Source organism: Trichechus manatus, unplaced genomic scaffold, assembly GCF_000243295.1.
Source record: "Trichechus manatus latirostris isolate Lorelei unplaced genomic scaffold, TriManLat1.0 scaffold00028, whole genome shotgun sequence".
NCBI classification, from domain to species: Eukaryota; Metazoa; Chordata; class Mammalia; order Sirenia; family Trichechidae; genus Trichechus; species Trichechus manatus.
The window spans coordinates 19803342-19823326 of record NW_004443964.1 but is presented as its reverse complement, the minus strand read 5'-3'; the positions used below and the strand labels follow the sequence as shown (position 1 = coordinate 19823326).

Sequence of the window (19985 nt, the reverse complement as noted above, 5' to 3'; positions counted from 1 at the left end):
GGGGGGAGGAACCTGTAAGATATTTAACACGGGCAAAGGGAAGTCTTGGAATGCAGCAGTTTAACTGCCTTGCAACCCTTTTCTTCACGATTTCCACCACATTTGTTAGAGAGGGAGATGCCATGGGGCTAGAGGTCCTTGGGGTTTTGCTTTTCCACTGACAAGGCTTTCCCAGGTGCAAGAGGCAGCCACCTAGTTCCCTATCCCCTTGCCGGCCAGGGGCAGGCAGTGAGGCCCGTGTGGGATTCTAGAGATTTCGGTCCACTGCTTGCTGCCCCTCCCCACCCCCTCCCAACAGGGTCCCATGCCCACAATCCCGCCTCCCAGAGACCCTGGCATCCATTCCTTTAGGCTTGTGGCACCACAGCATCACCTTTCCCACCAGCTCCAGACTGTGCTGCCGAGATTTCCTCTTTCACCCTCCTCTATCTCTGTTCCCCAAGTAAAGCCAAGAGGCGGGGATGAGGGCAAGGTGGAGATCATCAGTTTGCCCCATCTACAGATCTGTGGCTTCATGAGATTTCTGACTTCTCTTCAGCTTGGAAAAGGGTTACACTGGGCACTAACCCAGAAAGTCTCACCTAATGGACCTGGCCCTGTGAATTGGCAGTGCTGGGCAGGACAATTTCTGGCACTTGCAAGTCCCATGATTTTGTTGGGAATTTTGAGGGTGGGAGGGAAGGGACATGAAATCATCTTAGCTTAGCTTCCTGTCTGTGACTGTCCATATAGTGTACTGTGTGTTTTAACAAATGATTTACACTGACTGTTGCTGTAAAAGTGAATTTGGAAATAAAGTTATTACTCTGATTAAATAAGGCCTCTGTTCATGCATTCCAGTCACAAGAAAATGACAGGAAGTGACAATGTTGTTAAAACCTGGACATCAGGATTCACCAGTTGATTTTGCTATCTCCTGTGCCCTGAAAGTGAAAGAAGAGCTCTCAGTCATGTTCATTTTCAGCTGATTAGCTCAAGCTGCTCTTGGCAAACTAGCCTCGTCCAGGTCAAAGGTCAATACCCTTGTGGCTGAGATCACAATACTGCAAAGGAGTTTCTAAGACAGGTACGGTATATTCAAACTTGAGAAGAGACTGCCCAGGCTGGGTGAAGACGGGTGGATGTATGAGATCTTCTGTCCTGGGAAATTAGCCTAGAGCTCTGGGGCTGAAGCAGAACACTAGGCCAGTCAGTTGAATGAATGGCTTCGATTCCTTCCAGGTTTATATAGCTCACTTCCCTTTTTCCTTTGGAGCCTTATTATAGATTGGGGAGTGTTTCTGCCAAACTAAGACAGGGATACCAGATAGCTTCCCTTCAGCAATGCCACAAAGGGGAACAAAAACAAAACAGTAACCCATCATACTAATTATTGTTCTTTAGGCTAATTAGGTCACGGCCATGATACTGAATCCTTAGATTTTCACACAGTTTCAAAAATTATTTTCTCGGTTCTTCCTGATGTGCTCAGCCACTGCAGGCGCATGCTAAGTAGAGCAGTTCTTAACTGCAACCACAGAATCACAAGAAGCAACAGGCCGGCCAAGAGCACACGTGGCTTTTGGAGCTACAGAGGCAGTTTCACTGGCTACTTCAGCTTGACTGTCACGTAAAGCAGAGAAGAAAGAGAGGACTGCCATCCACTTATTCATCTTGTACAGACAAAAACAAGCATTGAGCCTCCTCAGAGGAAAGATGCTGTAATTTCAAGTACCAGGCAAGAACCCAGGCCCCATGCAAATTACGTATACATTCTCACTGACCCCAACCACAGAAGCACTAGGGCCTACTTGATGAGTGTTCTGGGCATGAAAAGGTTGATGGTGAAAAGGTAAAATGTCCACTAAAGAGCAGTTTAGGATAGATTCAGTATGTGACACTCCTGACCTCACTAGAGAAAGGGACACAGTGAAGTGATGGATCAATTACTTCCATTCAACAAAAGAAAATGCAGGTGATACGCACAGACTCCCTCTCCTGGCACCCCTTAGTCCCCCTACCCTAGTGCAAACACACCTTTTCTCTGCTGACCATGCCATACCCCTGCCAAGTACCCAGAAGACAGAAAAGGGACTTTCCAAGGTTTGGAGCAAGTCAAAGTACCCCAGAGGACTTCCACCAGGACCAGTCCTACTCTGTCACCACAACCGCCACCAGGTACACCCAGTCAGATATGTCAAGGAAGGCCTGGCACACAACACTCTGTAACTTTTTTTTATTATTTTTTTCAATTTTTTTCCTTCCTTTTTTTTTAAGCACTAGTCTGTGCTTTGCGAACAGAATCAAGACATTAACAAAGATCAGCTTCTCTGAAGAAAAGCATTTCTATAGAACAAAGACAGCTACATGTTTCGCTGCCATTACACAGCTCAAAGCAGGAAAAGAAAATATTTACAAAAAACAAGGTTTTTTTTTTTCCATTTTTGTTTTTTTTTTTTTGTTTTTTTTACAATGCTAAAAGGGTTATTCAGAATCTTCAACCTTATAAATAGAAGAAGCACTTTATGCATAGGGATATGGTGCATTATTGTTTTTTTAAAGAAACAATGACAAACCCCTTAACTTGCAAACAGAACCGAAAAGAAATCACTAATGTTGAAAATTGTGAGGGAGGAAAAACAAACAAACAAAAAAAAAAAACAAAAAAAAAAAACCCCAACCATTAAGCAGTTGTCTACTATTTTTATATGATTACAAAATGGCAAAAAAAAAAAAAAAAAAAAGGGGTCCTTATTCCCTCCCCCCTTTTTGGTGATGTGATTATACATGAGACAGGCACAAGGTTAACAAAGGGAAGTGGTGGGGGATGAGGGGAACCACAGCTAGGACCAGACAATGTTCCACAGGCCAGGGGAACGTGTAAGAGAAAGGGCCCAATCGACACGAAAAGGGAACGCGATGTGAAGGAAACAGGATGAAGTGAGTCAGTGAAAATTATGGGGGAAATGGCTGTTCCTTTCCCAAACCCCCTGGTTTGCAGGGGAGTGGGAACAGAGGTTAAGTAGTCCAAACCCTGTCTTTGTAGACCAGGACGGCAGTAACAATGTTCCACGCGGAAGGATGGTGTGTGGGTGTGTGTATGGCATGGGGGAGCAGGCGGGAGGCAGGAAGGGGCAGGGTGGGGACCTGAGCAGCTGCAGCCGGGTTACCGCAGTGAAGGCGTCAAAGCAGAGATGATCCAGTGCAGAGGACAGCCCCATGGGTCTCTTAAAGATCTCGGCAACCGTTCTGCCAGCGGTGAGCTCAATGACAGCAGCTGGCAGTTATGGCAAAGAGGCTCTGCAGGGGGTGCTCCAGCACAGCTGACCCAACTCCAGATGGGAGGGACGAGGGGAAGAGCTCAAGGCACCCTGCTCTCTCCCCCAGCAACTTAGAAGGCAACGCTGAACTGAAGCTCTCCACTCCCTCTGCCTACAGGCTCGAGGGAGAGGGACAGCCATCTAATATCGCTAAGTCCAGTGATGCAACAGTGCAGAGGGGACCAGGGCCAGGCCAGAGGGGTCTTAGCCTGAACTTCTGTTTGCCAACCGGAGGAAGTGCTCAGGTGTGTGACAAGAGAACATGGAAACCAAAACCAAAACAAAACAAAAATCAAAACAAGGAAAAAAAAATACCAAAGTAGGACCTAAACTCCTTAAATTCACTAAAAACTGTGAAAATTTCCGGCATATGATGTTTGAATATCAAACACAGAGATTTCTGAAGCTTTAATGCCAATAGTTAGTGAGTCTGTTTAGATTCTTGAATTCCGCTCATCTGTGAGTTGGGCGCTGAGCTGTGACTGTCGCCACCAGATGCCGACTTTTGAGGGGGACAACGGGAGGCGAGGTGGGTGCCACCTCTGTCTCCCGGCCAGTCTTGCTGCCTGAGGTGCGCCGAGTGCAGCGGGCTGCCCGTTCCTGGGCATCCAGCAGGTCCTCACACTCTGCCTGGGGACTGTACGCCAGGGGGAAGGTACGTCGCTCCCAGGGCTGAACAGACTGTGGGCAGACAAGGTACCTTGGTGAGGACCCCGTCCCAGCCTGCCCCAAAACGAGAGTTCCTGGAGTGGCTGGGAAGATCCCTCAGAAGGCAGACAGCCTTTGAACAATAGCCTATCGAGTCCCATGGTACCTTCAGAAGATCAATTTCAAGTGCAGCCCCTTGTCCCCCCAGAATGGGGAGAGGGAGCCATCAAATGAATACTCACCTTCAGCAGGTGCCGTCCCTCCGCAATCCCATCCCCCCACTTCACCAACCCATGCAAAGAAGGCATCCCTCACCTGTTCATCCAGCCCCAGCTCTGGCGTGGAACAACGGGTGTCTTCGCTGGCTAGGTGTCGCAGAGTGTCCCGAGCTACAGGGGTGAGAGGAGCTGAGTGCAGTTCCGGGCTAATGGGGCTCCTAGGAGACTGGCTGTGGGAGAACTCCGACAAAGAGTGGCTACTACTGACATCAGGCGAGGCAGGCTGAGGGGTGGAGGGGTTGGCACTGCCCAGCTGCGGGGTTGTCCGGCCGTCTGATGACCTGTAAGACCTGTACACCAAGGAACACAAATCTGAGCGTCCAGGTTAACACAGACTTCTGTTTACTTTTGGGGCATGGGAGAAGGCATGAAAAAGGCATCCCACCCAGAGCAGCTGAGGCAGACTGACACCAACAGCTCTTTCCTAGGATCCACCGAGTCCCCTCATTTCCTCCTACCACTGACTGGAGGGGCAGGACCACAAGATGAGATCTAAGAACTGTGTAGACAGAGAAAGTGAGGAGCCTACTCCTCATCATCCCAAGTGAAAGCCCAGCTGAACAAGGTCAGGGGGCTGATCCCTAGCATAGCGCCCACCGAACTCACTGGGGAAGAGAAATTAGTCTAGACTTTGGAAACGGTAGTCAAAGAAAAAAGCCTTCTATTGAAGGTCCTGAGGGCTTCTGTTAACGATAAATGGAGACACGCTGGTGACGTCTACGTGGAAGAGGATAATTCTTTCAAGTAGGACCATAAAACCACGCTCTGCTGTCCAAAGGAGGGGTGAGGCCTTCAAAGCTCCTCTGGCTAAATCACCACGACTCCCTGCTGGCCTTCAGATGTCACAGACTGCCTGCTCCCAGAGCCCAATTTGTCAGAATTGGACAGTGACTACTCAGCTAGGATCTAGCACTGGATTGTTTATACTCATTAGTTCCCCATAAACACCAAGAAACTTCTGCATTTGCAGCCACTGCCAGTAGCTGAAAATGACAGAGCAGCCAAGAGGCAGTGACAATTCCATGAACACAGGGAGGCCCCAAACTCCTTGTCCATCCTCCTTCCCACAGGCCCTGACGACCTGCGCCTGGCCCATCACCTGCTGCCACGTCGCTGGGGTGGCACACTCGTGGTCCACAGCCACCGTGCCCTCTCCATCTCCTCACATTTGGCATGCAGGGCGGCAAAGGCTGCATCAGATAGGTCCTCGATCTGCAACAGAGCAGCTTCATTGATCTCTTTCCTCCAGGAAGCTGAGTTTAGGTATGGGTAGATCAATTCTAGGATCAGCCCCACCCCACTCTAGGCTCTTCTCCATCAGAACAGGAATATAAGGAGCTTGCCACCTGACACCCAGGTCTTGAGGGATCTAGAGCACGTCCACCTATGTGCGTGTGTGTGTGACCATTACCTCCTCGTTCTCTTCGTCAGGACTCCCCTTCAGAGACTGAAGATCAACCTCCCGCCAGCTGCAAAACCAAGACAGGACAATCCTGAGATGGCAGGCAGAGTGCAGCCCGGGGCAGGATAAATGAACCCATGCAAATACACCTGCGGGTGACACCGCTCTCTGCTGGGTGGGCTCTGCCCTATCACAGCTTGGTCTCTTTGCCCTCGGAGGCCTCTAGAAGAGACCCCACACTCAAACGCCCACAAGGGCCAGAACTGGGTGGGAAGTGGGCTGAGGGCGGGGCTGGGAGACTGTGTCCAACTCAAGCAAAGGTTCTGTTTAAAGGGGACCACCACTATTCAGCACCAACTGATTACTACCATAAGGGAATGTGTGAACAAGGTTGCCCAATCTTCTGATTTGGCAATAAAAGCTGAAAATAAAAATATACATATGAAATCCTGACCTTTGATGCTGGCAACAAATCTGGTATTCTTAAACACACTATGTGTGTCAAACAAAACATGTCTACAGACCAGACACGGATAGCCGCCTGCCAGACTGTGATCTCTAGACTATTTGGTGTATTCATATAATGGAATAAGAGAAAAAGACTTGCTCTTCAAGAGAAGACAGAACCCGAGGCTAGGAATCAAAGCTTGGTGAGAAGAGAGGAGGAAAATGGGCAGTAACAGAATGAGGACAGGAGCCAGTTATGTAGGGCCTCTACCTGGGAGTCAGGATTTCCTTGTATTGCAGTTTCTCTACACGGGTTGTTGCAGCAACAGACATTGGGATGACAATGTTGTTAATATCGAATGAGCTCTCTCCCCTTCTCCTCCTTATCGGCTGCTGTAAGACAAAGGTAAGTTTAAAAGGGAGGTACAGCTCTACAAACATCAAATCATTCACCTAAGACTTAAAGTCACCAATAACCAGGCCTGGGTCCTTGTGCTGGGGCTGGGCAGTGCTGACAGCAGCTGCTCACACCTAGGCAAGGGATCTCCTACCTGAGAGCCTTCAGGGAAAATACTAAGTGGTCTTGAGGAGTGACTCCCACTCACAAGTCCCACTATCTGCCTTCTTGCATCAAGGGCCCATGTGAAAAGAATTTTACAGGGTTGGGTACCCTGGGGCCTTGACTTAACTGTTGGAGTTCTTACCCCTCTGTACACAACTCTATCGCCACCACCTTCTCCCCTTTTAATCTTCCTTTCTGTTGCTCCTTTTTAACCTTGTCTATGACTTAGACCCACAGTGGCTCCTAAAAACCATGCTTTAGACTAGTGGTGACTCTATAGGTTAAAAAGATGAATTTCCTCATCCTGAGAGATACCCAAAGTCTAGGTCAGCTCAACAGGTCATCTAATCTTGGTTGTCATGAAAGTAAGTACCTCCTTTTTGAAGATCTGAACTGTTCAGGTTAAGTCTACACCTACCATCTGCTCAGCTCACATGTGATTCACCCTCTTACTGGCTATTATTCTTGGGGAAATTGCCGAGGACTTTCTAGCTGTATCAACGGAGGTGAATGGAAGGAAACTGAAGAAAAGGACCTGGCTATAGCTCACGTCCCTGGAGAAATGAGATCTGTTTCTATAGGAAGTTGAGAAGATCAAACTCTCAGGAAATAAGACTTCCAAGGATCCAATATCAGAGGAGGAGGTAGGCATTTCCAGCAGCTGGGAGACCAAGGAAGGAATACAGCAGGGAGCCAAAGGCTTGGTCTTTGAGATGGAAGAAAAAGTTCACTAACTGCTTCTGCCCAGATAGCACATACCCTACCCTGAACCAGAGACTGGCAAATGAGCTGTGAAAGGCAAGAGGGAAACAGTGGGATGACAAACATGCTGCCATGGCAACCACACAGCAGGAGACACCTAAGGGGCTATATTCAAACCCAAACCAAGTCAGCCCAGCCCAAGTGAAAGGGGCTGGTGAAGGAAGATGAGGAAAAGGGTGTTCTACAACTAACCACTCATCCCATCATCATATGAAATTTTTAGAGGACATTAAAAGTTAGTGCATCCTGGGCCAGGATTTCAGTTCTGTCACCTATGATTTCAGGTGTTCACAACGTCCTTTTCACCTCAATTTCCTTCTCTATCAAATAAGAATAGATGGTCACTGACCTCATAATTCTGGGGTTTAAGTGCTTAACTAAAATGGTTGAAGAGCTTTGCAAATCTTGCCTGGATGAATCCCGTAACTGAGGATTAGTGACCTCACATTATCCAGCCCCACGAGAAGTATACCTTACAGAAGCCTCACAAGAGAGAGCCTTCCCTATATCTTGGTCAAGAATGAATGTGACACTGCTACCAGAAACAGGTATGTACTTTCCCAAAATGTTATTTTCCCTGAGTCTTCTTGGGTCTACTGTTAGTATCTCCAAGGGAAAGAAACTGCAGTAGGCCGTGGAACTGTTTGATAGGCTCCACCTTCCACCTAGATCCCCCATTCTGTCAAGTCCTCATCTGGTCTAATGGAACTACTCATTCCTCTTTAGAGCCCAAGGCAGACATCAGGTGATGAGAATGGAAAGTGGTTCCCAACCTGGTTGTACCAGGAGTGTTTAAAAAAAAAAAAGGTTCTGGGATGCCCTCCTCTTCTGATTATCAAATGAGAATCTTGAGGGGTATTTTTTAAAAAAGCCACTCAGGTGCTTCTGATGCAGCCACGGGCTTTTGTGAAGCATTGCCATAAGCACTCCCCCTCCCACCCCACCTCCTGGTTTCTCCCACCCTCTCGTGTCTCTACTTGACTCCAGGTACCCGGTCTATCACTCTTCTTATTAGTAAATAAATCCAGATTCTGTGAAGAAATTTGGCAAAGAGAACCTTAAGTATCAGAAAAGTGCTACGTATACAATTTGTATTCAGTAAGCAAATAAAATTTCAAATGATCCAGGCCTAAGTAAACATTCTCCAGACACAGGAGGGCTGGCAGAGGAGACAAATACCATAGTGATGACCAAGGCCTGGATCTCAGAGTTCAGATTTCTATCAGAATCAGATTTTCTTTTATATCTTTAGATTATCTGAGAGCCTCTGATGGTGGACAATCAATTCCGTGACGGGTACTACACATACATTTAGACAACACTTGGGGGTGTGGGAGGTGAGGAGAGGGGAGGAACAAGGAGGCCATCTGGAAAGGACTGCGTGAATTCCTACCTGACCACAGGAGCCTCGTGAACACATTTTGTGGGCTTGGGAGTTTCTTGATCCAAGCTCTGAAGGGGCTATCAAAGCACCTGCATGAGCCCCCTCTGCAATGCCCCTCCTCAGGCTGACACTGTGTAGTGTGATGGTGGAGGGCTGACTCTGCAGTCAGACTGCCTGGTCTGAATCACAATTATAACCCTCGCAAGTTGCCTCATGTTAACAGCTTACTTAACTTTGGAAAGCCTCAGTTTCCCTGCCTACAAAATGGGAACCTGTAATATCACCTACACCTCAAAGGATGTTAAAGGATTAAATGAGGTAACAGTATAAAACATTCAGTGCTGATACATAGTTAAGTGCTCAATAAACATGACAACTGCAGCCCTTTATTACTATAGTTCTAATTATTATACAAAGGACTCTTTAGTGGGCACAAACCAGTCATGGGTATATGTGTTCAAGGAGACACACCTTGAGGGATTAAACTATGAGAATGAAATGAACAGGAGTATGTGTCTGGAATGGCTGCACTAACAGCACCCTGGATGGAGGGTGGTACCGTAAACGCTGATGGGGGGTGGTGGTGTCAGATGGCCCACCACTAGGAGACTACCACATGTAGGTAACTGCCAGGTTGCCTGCTGGGTCTGCAATTCTGCTCTGTACACTGATAAAGTATGGGCTCTGCCTTCTCCCTTCCCTTCCAGGCACTCCAACAATCAGGGTTTATTCTCAGACTGCAGCTCCACTTACCAGTAGAGTAAAAATAAAGAAATCAAACACTGTCTCTGACCTGCTTCCTCCAACGCCCATCGGAATTTCTCCTCTTTCCCTCCTTTCATGTTTACTTCTTGGACCAACAGGGCCACGGGACTGTTGTTGAGTCCTGTAGGAAACTCAGTCCCACAGATCTCAAGTAGCCACAGACCACCTTGCAGAGCTTGTCTCTGCATCAAGCTTTATATGGATGGCTTTATATCCATGTCTACTATGAAAAACAACTCAAGGAAACAACAGAAGGTCAAGTACCACCACTTCGACCTAAAAATAACATACACATCATGATGAGGTGAGTTCCCATCACTGCCCGCTCTCTACACTGTCCTTCAGAGCCACTAGAACGAGCTGTAACCCACAGAGGGTACATCTGGCCATCTCCACACAGGTACTTACAGACGTGCCGGCTGTAACCTGTGAGCTAGAGCTGGTGGGAGCAGAGGTGTCTGATGAGGTGGAGAGCTGTCGCACCAAGGGACTGTGTGGTGGATGCTGGGCGGCTGCCAAGTAGCTTGAACTGCTCATGTCTGTGTGATGCTTCAACACTGCAGAAGTCAACAAAAAGAGAGAAATACATAGCTACCTTAATTGGCTCTACTTTTGGCACAAGCTGAGAATGCCAGCAATACATATTAAAGGCAAAAATGCTTTCTACACCTGGAAGATAAAAAGGTGAAGCAAATTGGTTGATGGCACGTAGGGGGCTGGGCAGAGGTTGCTGCAGCAGTAAGAAGTGACCTGCATTTAGAAGCAGTAGGGTCCCCCCACTCTGCCTTCCTAGAAAGTGAAGGACAAAGCTGGGGGCAATTAAGAGATGCCCAGGCTGCCCCAGAAAGCCCTGAGCAGGAGCAGGCGCAAATGCAGGCAGAGGTGCCAGGCCTGGCCCTACCTTCACTTCTCTCAGATGAATGGTCTCGCAATCTCATTTTGCTGTGGTTTGGGTCATGCACGGGTGGCGGCGGGTTGAGCAAGCGCTCTGCTTTGGGCGCTGTCACTCGCTCCACCATGGGCACAGCCCCCACATCGTCTAAGTGCTGTCTGTGGGTCCTGTCAGGCCGGATTTGGTGATAGGACAGCTCTGAAGAGGGGAACAGAAAAAGAGCTGTGAAATACCTTCTCTCAAATCTTTTATGTGAGTTCCGAGCCCTGGAGTTCTCTCTAGGCCAGTGCTACACACTCAGAGCAGCAGGACAGTCCCCTGGGATGGAAGCCTCTAGTAAACAACACAACGGCCAGGACAGGCACAGGGAGCCCACAGATTCCTCAACCAGCGAAATGTCACACCAGGCTACAGAAGACAGTCTGCCAACAGATGGACCCAATGCCACGCCACTGCTGGCTGCTCACTGAACGTTTTGGGTCTTGCCCCAAGATCCATATGTCTGGAATAGTCAGTCCATCTGAGAGCATCCAAGACAGGCAGAAGCAGACTGTGAGCTGAATTTACATCAGTCAACTGCTGCTCCCAACCCCGACATACTGCCACAGCAAACCAGTAGTAGCTTAAGAATATAAAAGGAATAGAAAAATAACGAGGGAACTCCCTGGTCCCCTGAAACTTACTGGCTGTTGTTAAGAAGGAGTTGACCAACTTGTGCCTGTCTTTACGAGTTGGATCTGGCAGACTGCCTGGCATGGGTGCTCTGTGCTTAAGTGAAAACTTTTTGGGAGGTTTGATTTTGTCAAAAGGCTTGTTCTGCCACTGAGATTTCAGCATGCTCTGGAAGTGCAGGCTTGTGGGGACATCTGCAAGAAACACAAAACAACACTGCAGCTTAGTCCAGACACCTGACCTCTGGGCTGCTTGCTCATGAAATGAACCTGCTTACCTGTAAGTGTAACTCCCCAGTGGTCAAAACCTACATCACACCCTTCTTACTTGCCCAGTGGCCTGAGGACCAAGCAGGGCAAGTTGCTGTCACACAGACCACCTGTTTATGTGAACTTCACTGAAGGCTATTCCCCTATTCACAAGTAAGTTACTTTTACTTTCAAGTTAAAAAAATAAATAAAATTCCAAGACACCTTTTGTTAGATTTATGGGAGTTTTCTGTGTTCCATGTATTCTTCTAAGTTTGTTGACTTTACTGGTTTGAAAGACTGATATACACTACATTCTGCTTCTAGTCGTCTAGGGATTTAAAACATACTTAAACCTACTTCCTTCTATCAGTATAGAGTTGATCGGGATTCAGTCACTCAGCGAGTATTTATTAAGTGCCTATTATGTATCAGACACTGCACTGGGTGCTACAACCTCCCCTCAAATAAGAACTACATATTCTTTCTCCTCCTTCCTCCTCAGAACCCCCACCTCAAGATTATATAGGTTTTTAGGTGACTACTTAATATTTACTATCACAAATGAACAATCGTTTAGACTTAATTTTTACTTTTTTTTGCTCACTACTGTTTCTTGTATCTTTCAACTTTTTAGACTCATTTTTTATTCTTCTAAGAATATGTCCTTGAATAATTTTTTCTCCGACCTTGAAAGCTATTCTTCCATTGTATTCTAACATCCTGTGCTGCAGATAAGAAGGAAATCTGATTCCTATTCACTTGTAGGTGGTCTGTTTTCTTCTTTTAAGCTTTTGCCAAAACAAAAAACAAAACAAAACCCCCAAACAAAAACAAAACCCACTGTGGTGTTACACGGGATCTCTAAGATCAGTCTGAGGACAGCTGCCATCTTAGTGTCTTTCAGTACGGTTAGGTGGCCTCTCTCCATTTATTTAGGTTTCCTCTAATTTTCTCTCAGTGATGTTTAGCCGCTTTCACCGTACAGGTCTTAACACGTTTTATTAAATTTATTCTTGAATATTTCATATTTTTTGATGCTATTATAAATGACATTACTTTTTAAAATTTCGATTTCCAATTGTTCACTGCTAGTATGTAGAAATACAACAGTTTTACCTTGTATCCTGTGATCTTGCTAAACTCATTTACAGTAGCTTTCTTGATTCTTTAGCGCTTTCTACATACACAATTGCATCATCTACAGAGATTCTTCTACTACTTCCTTTCTAATCTGTACTTTTTATTTTTATTCCTTATTCTATTACTCTGGCACCTCTAGTGGTGTTTTGCAGCTTTCAGATTTTTTGTTTATCCTCAATGTTCTGAAATTTCACCATCATGGATACAGGAATGGGTCTTTTTTCAGGGTTCTGTAAAGTACTCCAAGGTCCTTTTAATCTGAAGAACAGCACATTTTTCTCCATTTCCCAGTTTCTCCCGGGAATCAGTAACCACCTGGGGCACACTCAGAAGTTCTAGCCCCAGAGCCTATACCCAGTGTTAGCGTAGAATCAAACACTACTGCTTGACAGAAGAAGGCAGAGGTGGGGCAGGGGTACCGAAGGGGGAATCCAACCTAGCTATTCCAAAATGAGTCCTAATATATCACCCAGACAAATGCCCTGGTCTCATCCCTAATCAAGTCACTCAGCTGGGCTTTAGGGTCTTTATCTGTAAAATGAGGCAGTGGGGCTAGATCAGGGCTGTTAGCATCCCAGCACACACGTCGGCTGCAGACATACGCTAACCAATCACACATTCTTCCCTGCTGTACCCAGAGACCTCAGTCATCTCAAAAAAAGGAAGAAGAAAACACACACACACATAAAACAACTCCAGGTAGCCACTATCAATTCAAGTAGCACAGGAGATGAAATCTATTAGCTAGACCAGATGACTTCTATGAGGCTCTCAACTCTGACTCTTCAACTAAAACCCCACCCCTGATCCCCTCCCTCCCTCCCTTTCTCTGAAAGGGGCACTGGCACAATTGGAGACCACCACCCATACCACCTGTGCCCTCGAGTGGAGGTACTGAGCAGAACCAAAAGCAACTTTCCCTATAAACCAAATGAATAAGCAGCTAGGGATAACAGTCTGTTTAAGGGACTCAGGCTGCTGCTATCAGACCGTTCTATACGTCTGCTGTGTTTTCATGTAACCACTTTCATGGAAGAGTGAACAGGAATTCAGTTGAGTCCTCTAGTCAGTGAACAGAAATGATCTCTTAGGTACTGTTGGTCTGAGTTCACGATCTAACTGATTTTTTAGAACACCCGGGATCTGCATAGCACTAACACCCTGGAATAGACTGGATATACGACCCGAAAGTAAGCAAAGAAAGCGATATGAGATGGAGGAGAACAAACTAGGGATCCACTGAGCTAGAGGCCTCCCCACATTCCATACCTATCCAGGCAACAGGGTCAAAGTGCTACTACTAGAGAAGAGGGTGCAGATCAGGTAAACAACAACAAAAGAGAACTGGTTACTAACCTCACCTTAAATTATTATTTCATCAAACAAAACGAGTAAAGTGAACTAAAAGACCTGGATTTCAGACCAACCAGGGTCTGGCGTTCCATGACTCACTTGGCTGCTTCACTCACTACTTTCCACCATTTTCTCAAGTATACTCTCTGGTGGTGTTTTGTAATGCTCGCTTCCTCCTCCTACTGGGAAGCTGATATACGCAGCTAATTGTCCTGGCAAGCTCTCGCAAAACAGCATACATCCTCTTGGCCAGTAGGTGGTGCCCTTTTTCCAAACCTAAATTAAGATTCTTTTCCCCAAGGTTACTATACATCTTCTACATTTCCAGCTAAAGATTACATCTCCAGTGGCACGTATGGAAGCGGCTGAGGCATGGTCAAGATGGGAGACAGAAGTCAAGGATTCAGAGCCAGAGTTGATTCTCATCCTAACAAACGACATGAAGTTGTCAGACCACTGGTATAACTACAAACTATTTTAAAAAATTTTTGCCACAGGAGGCTGAAGAACAGCTAAATATCACATTTAAACAATTCTAAAAGTGGAGGGGGAAACCCTAATACCCATTCAAGGAACAAAGAGATCAGTAACGCAATGCAACCATTTTTATATCAGGGCTTCATATAAATGCGAGCATCTGTGTGTGTGGCGTGGGTGTGTGAGAGAGAGAGAGAGAGAAACACAAAATAGTACTTAGAGACAGGCAGGAAAATGGCCAGAGACAAGGGTACGCTATTGTATCTTTCCTCCCCCCCCCCCCGCTACTTATACTTGCTTGGAATGGGATGTAGTGGGGGAAGGGAAGGTGTGGCAGCAGGGCAGTGGTCAAGATCTGTAGATATTATGCAGTCAGCAGGGACAAAAGTATTAATGGGGAAAAAGAAGTGCTTAGTAGAGATGTAGAGTGATGGAATAGGAGATGCCAGGAAGGTGGTCATTAAGACATATTGACAGGGTTTGGGGGAGACGATCTGCAACTGTACATGGTAATACTGTTGACAAAGGCCCCTCAGCTGACATCCTTATCAGAATCACAATACAATTAAAGGCTTCAGACTTCGTTCCTGTCTTTCTCCAAATACTAGACCATGCAATTCGACACTGTAATCCTGACAGAGCAATCCAAGAAATGTTTCTAAATCTTCCTGGTGGCTCTGTCTACAGCCAGAGTGCTGAAATGGGTTGTTGCTATTAGGTGCCGTCAAGTCGGTTCCTGAAATGGGCAGGGACCTGATTTCTCTTAATAATCTGGCTGGAAAGAAACACAGAATGTACTGGAGGAGGACAGACATCAGATGACCTGGGTTTGAATGCTACAGCCACTCAAACTCATTACCCATTTAGCCTTAGATTAGCTACAATCTCTCTAAGCCTGTTTCTTGATCTATACAACTGAAGTAACAACCTTACAAGATTACCAAGAGAAGCAAATGAGATAACTATGAGAAAAGTGCTTTGTAAACCATAAAATACTACATAAATAATAAATGAAGTTATGAGGGCTACAATCCAAACAGCAAGAGAAGGTTATATAATCGACGACTCTAGGATCTGAAACACAGAAGTAAATGTTTTAGCATTGTTCACTTTTATGTTCTAAAGTTTATTTACTGCTCCACCACTCCTGATCTAAATCCCTGACTAGCTTGCTATCTGTATTTCTAAAATTTTCCCACTCTTAAAAGTCATGTAGTGACAAGAATATTGTATTATACCACGTCCTTTCTCACAACACAAGGGGATTTTGGTAACAAGCCATGGAGTACCACAGGATTTAGGTGGCCAAGAAATAATTCAATCATTTGAAGAACAGGTGCAGAAAAGGGGATTAAAGTCATCCAATGTTTGATCAACTGTCGATTAGAAGAGAGATCCTCTAGGACAGGGGTTGTCAATGTCTGTTTTTGTAAATAAAGTTTTATTGTAACATAGTTACACTTAATGGCTATGGCTGTTTTTGTGCTACAATGGCAGAGTAGTTGCAACACAGACTGCATGGCCTACAAAGCCTAAAATATTTATCATCAGGACCTTTAAGAAAGTTTGCTGACTCCTGGTCTATATAACACTCATGCTAAAACTTCTGTTTTCTTCCTCCATACCCAAGTAAATACTCCACCCCACATGATTCTTCTGATTTCTCAGACTCCTGGTTTCAGTCATTCTCCTATCAAACATTTGCACAGTCTAACAGTAAAGTGTTATGAAAGACAGAAAATGAAAAACATGGTCTTTTATCCTTAGGGAGCTTAAAATCTGGTAATAGAAAATGTAAGTACAAAACTAGCCATAATATATAAACAAAATACTATAGCAATTCAAGAAGAAATGCGTACTTCTGTAAGCTGGGGTCAAATCACGAAGTTATCTGAAAATCAATGAAATCATTCTATCTAGGGCAGTGGTTTCATAATGTTTTTTGTTCACACACTGCCATCTGAAATGTAATTAAAAAAAAAAAAAACCCATGAGCTCAAATAGTTGTAAAGGTTGTATTTTCCAGTATACTACATAGTGTATATATGTCTTAAAAATATTTTTAATCTAAACTTTGGCATGCAGGTATATTTAGCTTAATTACTTTAAGGAAAAATTTGCCATTTAACCTACTTAGTTAGACTTTAGTCAGAATAAAGTCTAACCTCAATTATTAATTCTCTTATATTTATTCTAAGACAGACAAGGCATAGAACCTTGCTATGAACTGTAATCGAGACAAAACAAGGTACCCCCATCTCATTTTTTTTTTTTTAATTGAAAACTCTTTTTTACTTAATTCCCAGGAGATTCTCCCTCAGAACCCATGAACTTGTAGAAATGGTCCCACTGTTTGGTGTCCCCAGTCCCCCAGGTTTCTAACACTCTGGGGCAAGACCCACAGTGAGACTCAGTATGAGCAGGAGGAATGCCTTTCTTTTGTACAACGGGAGAAGAGCGATTGCGAAAAGGGAGCTGGGCAAGGAGAAATGGCAGACGCAGAGACTTACAAGGCAGAATAACTTTAGAAAAAAACAGTACATGGTACTATTGAGGATCTGTGCTTTTGTACACCTGGAGAATTCTTATGCAACCCTAGAAGTACGTACACACCAAATGAAGATATTCTTCTAGAAAAGTACTGCCCCATCTTATTTTACATCATGGCATAAAGAGACGATATGTTTTTAAAGATATACTGGGGCAAACGGACCAGGCTGCTTATGGCGAGAGTCAACTGACTCCAGGCCCCTCTAGGCCACCTGAAAGGTTAAGGGCAAATCTCTCTCTTAGGAAACTGCAATCCTTTAAGAGAATACTCAGGTCTGGTAGATCTGTTGCACCCTGTTTGCAAAATTCTAAGGGAGGACTTTGTTGATAGAAAAGTGATGCCTTGATACTATCTGGGCTACACCAGGAACATGGCTAACTTTCATTCAGTTGAAACCTTCTTAAGTCTCATTCATTAGACTATATTCTGTGGCTTTTCTTACCATCTGGAAATGCAAGAACTGGGTGAACACAGGAGTCCAGCTGGGAAAGACGTTCCAACAGAGGGGCTTCGTAGTGGATTTCGGGAGGCATGGTGCTGACACTGCCTGAACCACACAGTGCGCAGGAGGGATTCACATCACAGCCAGAGCGGACTGTGCTGTTGCGGTGAACCTGTGAAAAGCCAAATAAAAACTCTGAATATTCAGCATCTGGTAAAAACTCAGCCCTCTGCTCATTACCCCAAAGATTTAGTAAACCCTTCTAGGTTATATGATGCTGCTAACAGGAAGTTTGACTAGCTTGTTAAAATACAAATATGTGAAGGAGTCTACCCCTCTTAACACACTGACCTTTCAAAGTAAGTAAACGTGTTTTTTCAATGATGAAATCCATTTACTTGAGGCCTCAGTACTTTAAATGTAGATATCAAACTTGTGAGTTTAAAGCTACTGAAACTGTGCTTTCTTAGAACACCTCACAAAGCCTACACGTTTTCACCCCCTTGTTGAGTCTCAACCATCTCCTAAGGTAAGTAGCTGGCTCCTGATTCTCAGTGGGACGTGATTTGCTCTCTTCTCAGCAATTTTATTCACCTAAGAGCCTTCAGTAACCAACCACACCTCTTCTCTTCTTTTCGTATCTCCTCCCCAAAAGACCTTCCCAGTGGTCTCAAACAAAGTGGCAAGTCTTTAAGTTAGCCTAAACTCCACTGTTATTTTGTAAAACTTATACATAAGCAATGAAAATAAATTTTGTATGGTGAGGGGTTCTCATTCATAGTCTTTGTGTTACATTATAATTCCAAGAGGATAGAAATTATTTCCATTAAACTTCCCTTGTATACTTGTGGGCAGGGTAATCAATAACTTGGCTCCAGCTAACTCCAGAGTAAAATATGTTCTAATTAAAGTCTTCAAAATACTTAATTGTTTTTTAAAAAAAAGAAAAGAAAAGAAACTTTACAATTTTATGCTTTATATGAAAAGAAAACTTCAGGTCATGCTGAATGCAGAATCCCTACGTTCTAGTGTTAGGAGGAACAAGTCTACCATTTGCCAAAGCATGACCCATAAAGTCATTTGGGCAGCACACAGTACTGGAAGAAAGGACCTGTCCCTGGAACAGCACTATGAGAAAGGATGCTAGGAATAAGGGGAGTATCATAGTAAAGACAAGAGGGTAGCATCAAAACTCTGCTGCAAAAACCCTGTAACAAATGTTAAAGCTGCAGTTATTTCCAGCGTAGACTTCTCTTGAAAGCTGTTTGTCTTTAGGACACGTACAGAAGAAGGATAAACATGAAAACAATGTGGTCTTTATCAACATTACCCAACTGTCTCCTCCTGGCAACCACAAAGATGGGTGGCATGCAAAGGAGTCCTCTCTTAAGGTTAGATTGGGCAACTTGTACGAAACTAAAAGAAGAATTCTAATAAGCTGCAATGGTAGATATACTGCTGAAAGGAAATGATACCAATTAAACATAACACACTACTGTGCAGACAACATTAACTGGTACTGTTTGGGGAAAAAAAATAACCCTTCCACCCTTATCAGGGCTGGCTTTCTGGAGGTGAACACTTTGAGGTGAAGAGAAAGGGGCATATGTTGGTTGGGGAATGAAACCACATACCATACAGGAGGTAAACGGATTTAGGTAATTGATCATGATCTAAAAATTGCACCAAAAACTTTAAATATTAGAAAGAGATCAGGAAAAGACAATAAAAAATCAAAATAAGAAATTTTGAGGGATAAACTAACCCATGACATCAACTAGGTTCTCCATATGGGACAATTAACAACATTCCATTTTATGGCTATAGAGCATATACCTTAAGCTGACAGTCAATGGGATAGGTGTAGAGTAAAGGAATGTGGGAAGAATAACAAAGTAAAACTAAGTAAAGAGATTCAGATAAAAGCAGAGCTAGAAATAGTAGTACCATACGATCCAGCAATCCCGCTCCTTGGACTATATCCTAGAGAAATAAGAGCTGTCACACAAATAGATGTATGCACACCCATGTTCACTGCAGCACAGTTCAATAGCAAAAAGACGGAAACAACCTAGGTGCCCATCAAAGGATGAATGGATAAACAAATTATGGTATATCTACACAATGGAATACTACGCAAGGATAAAGAACAACGATGAAGCTGTGAAACATAACGTGGAGGAAGCTGGAGGGCATTATGCTGAATGAATTTAGTCAGTTACAGAAGGACAAATATTGTATAAGACCACTATTATAAGAACTCAAGAAAAGGTTCAAACACAGAAGGAAATATTCTTTGATGGTTACAAGGGTGGGCAGGGAGGGAGAGGGTTATTCACTATCTAGATAGTAGATAAGAATTGTCTTAGGTGAAGGGAAGGACAGCACACACTACAGGCGAAGTCAGCACAACTTGACTAAACCAAAGCTAAGAAGTCTCCTGAATATAATCAAACACTTTGAGGGACACAGTAGTAGGGGTGGGGGTCTTGGGACCATGGTTTCAGGGGACATCTAGGTCAACTGGTATCACAAAGTTTAATAAGAAAATATTCTGCATCCTACTTCGGTGAGCGGCGTCTAGGGTCTTAAAAGCTTGCAAGCGGCCATCTAAGAGGCATCAATTGGTCCCAACCACCTGGAGTAAAGGAGAATGAAGA

At 44.6% G+C, this 19985-nt stretch overlaps 1 protein-coding gene across 2 annotated transcripts in view; it reads right to left on the bottom strand.

The window, feature by feature from the left end:
• Positions 1-3223: 3223 nt before the first annotated feature.
• The window catches only part of KANSL1 (KAT8 regulatory NSL complex subunit 1), a 184066-nt gene continuing 167304 nt past the window's right edge, over positions 3224-19985 (bottom strand). Inside the window, exons 8-16 of one of the 2 annotated variants that reach the window (XM_004374250.2) lie at positions 17326-17497; positions 11123-11305; positions 10449-10637; positions 9956-10104; positions 6346-6467; positions 5637-5694; positions 5325-5437; positions 4263-4515; positions 3224-3980 (exon numbers count right to left, since the gene is read on the bottom strand). In XM_004374250.2, coding sequence (XP_004374307.1) covers positions 3753-3980; positions 4263-4515; positions 5325-5437; positions 5637-5694; positions 6346-6467; positions 9956-10104; positions 10449-10637; positions 11123-11305; positions 17326-17497 — 1467 coding nt within the window. In that variant the 3' untranslated portion in view covers positions 3224-3752. Of the gene's footprint in view, positions 3981-4262; positions 5438-5636; positions 5695-6345; positions 6468-9955; positions 10105-10448; positions 10638-11122; positions 11306-17325; positions 17498-19985 lie in introns of those variants that run through there. The other variant, XM_023729392.1, reaches the window with a different exon arrangement.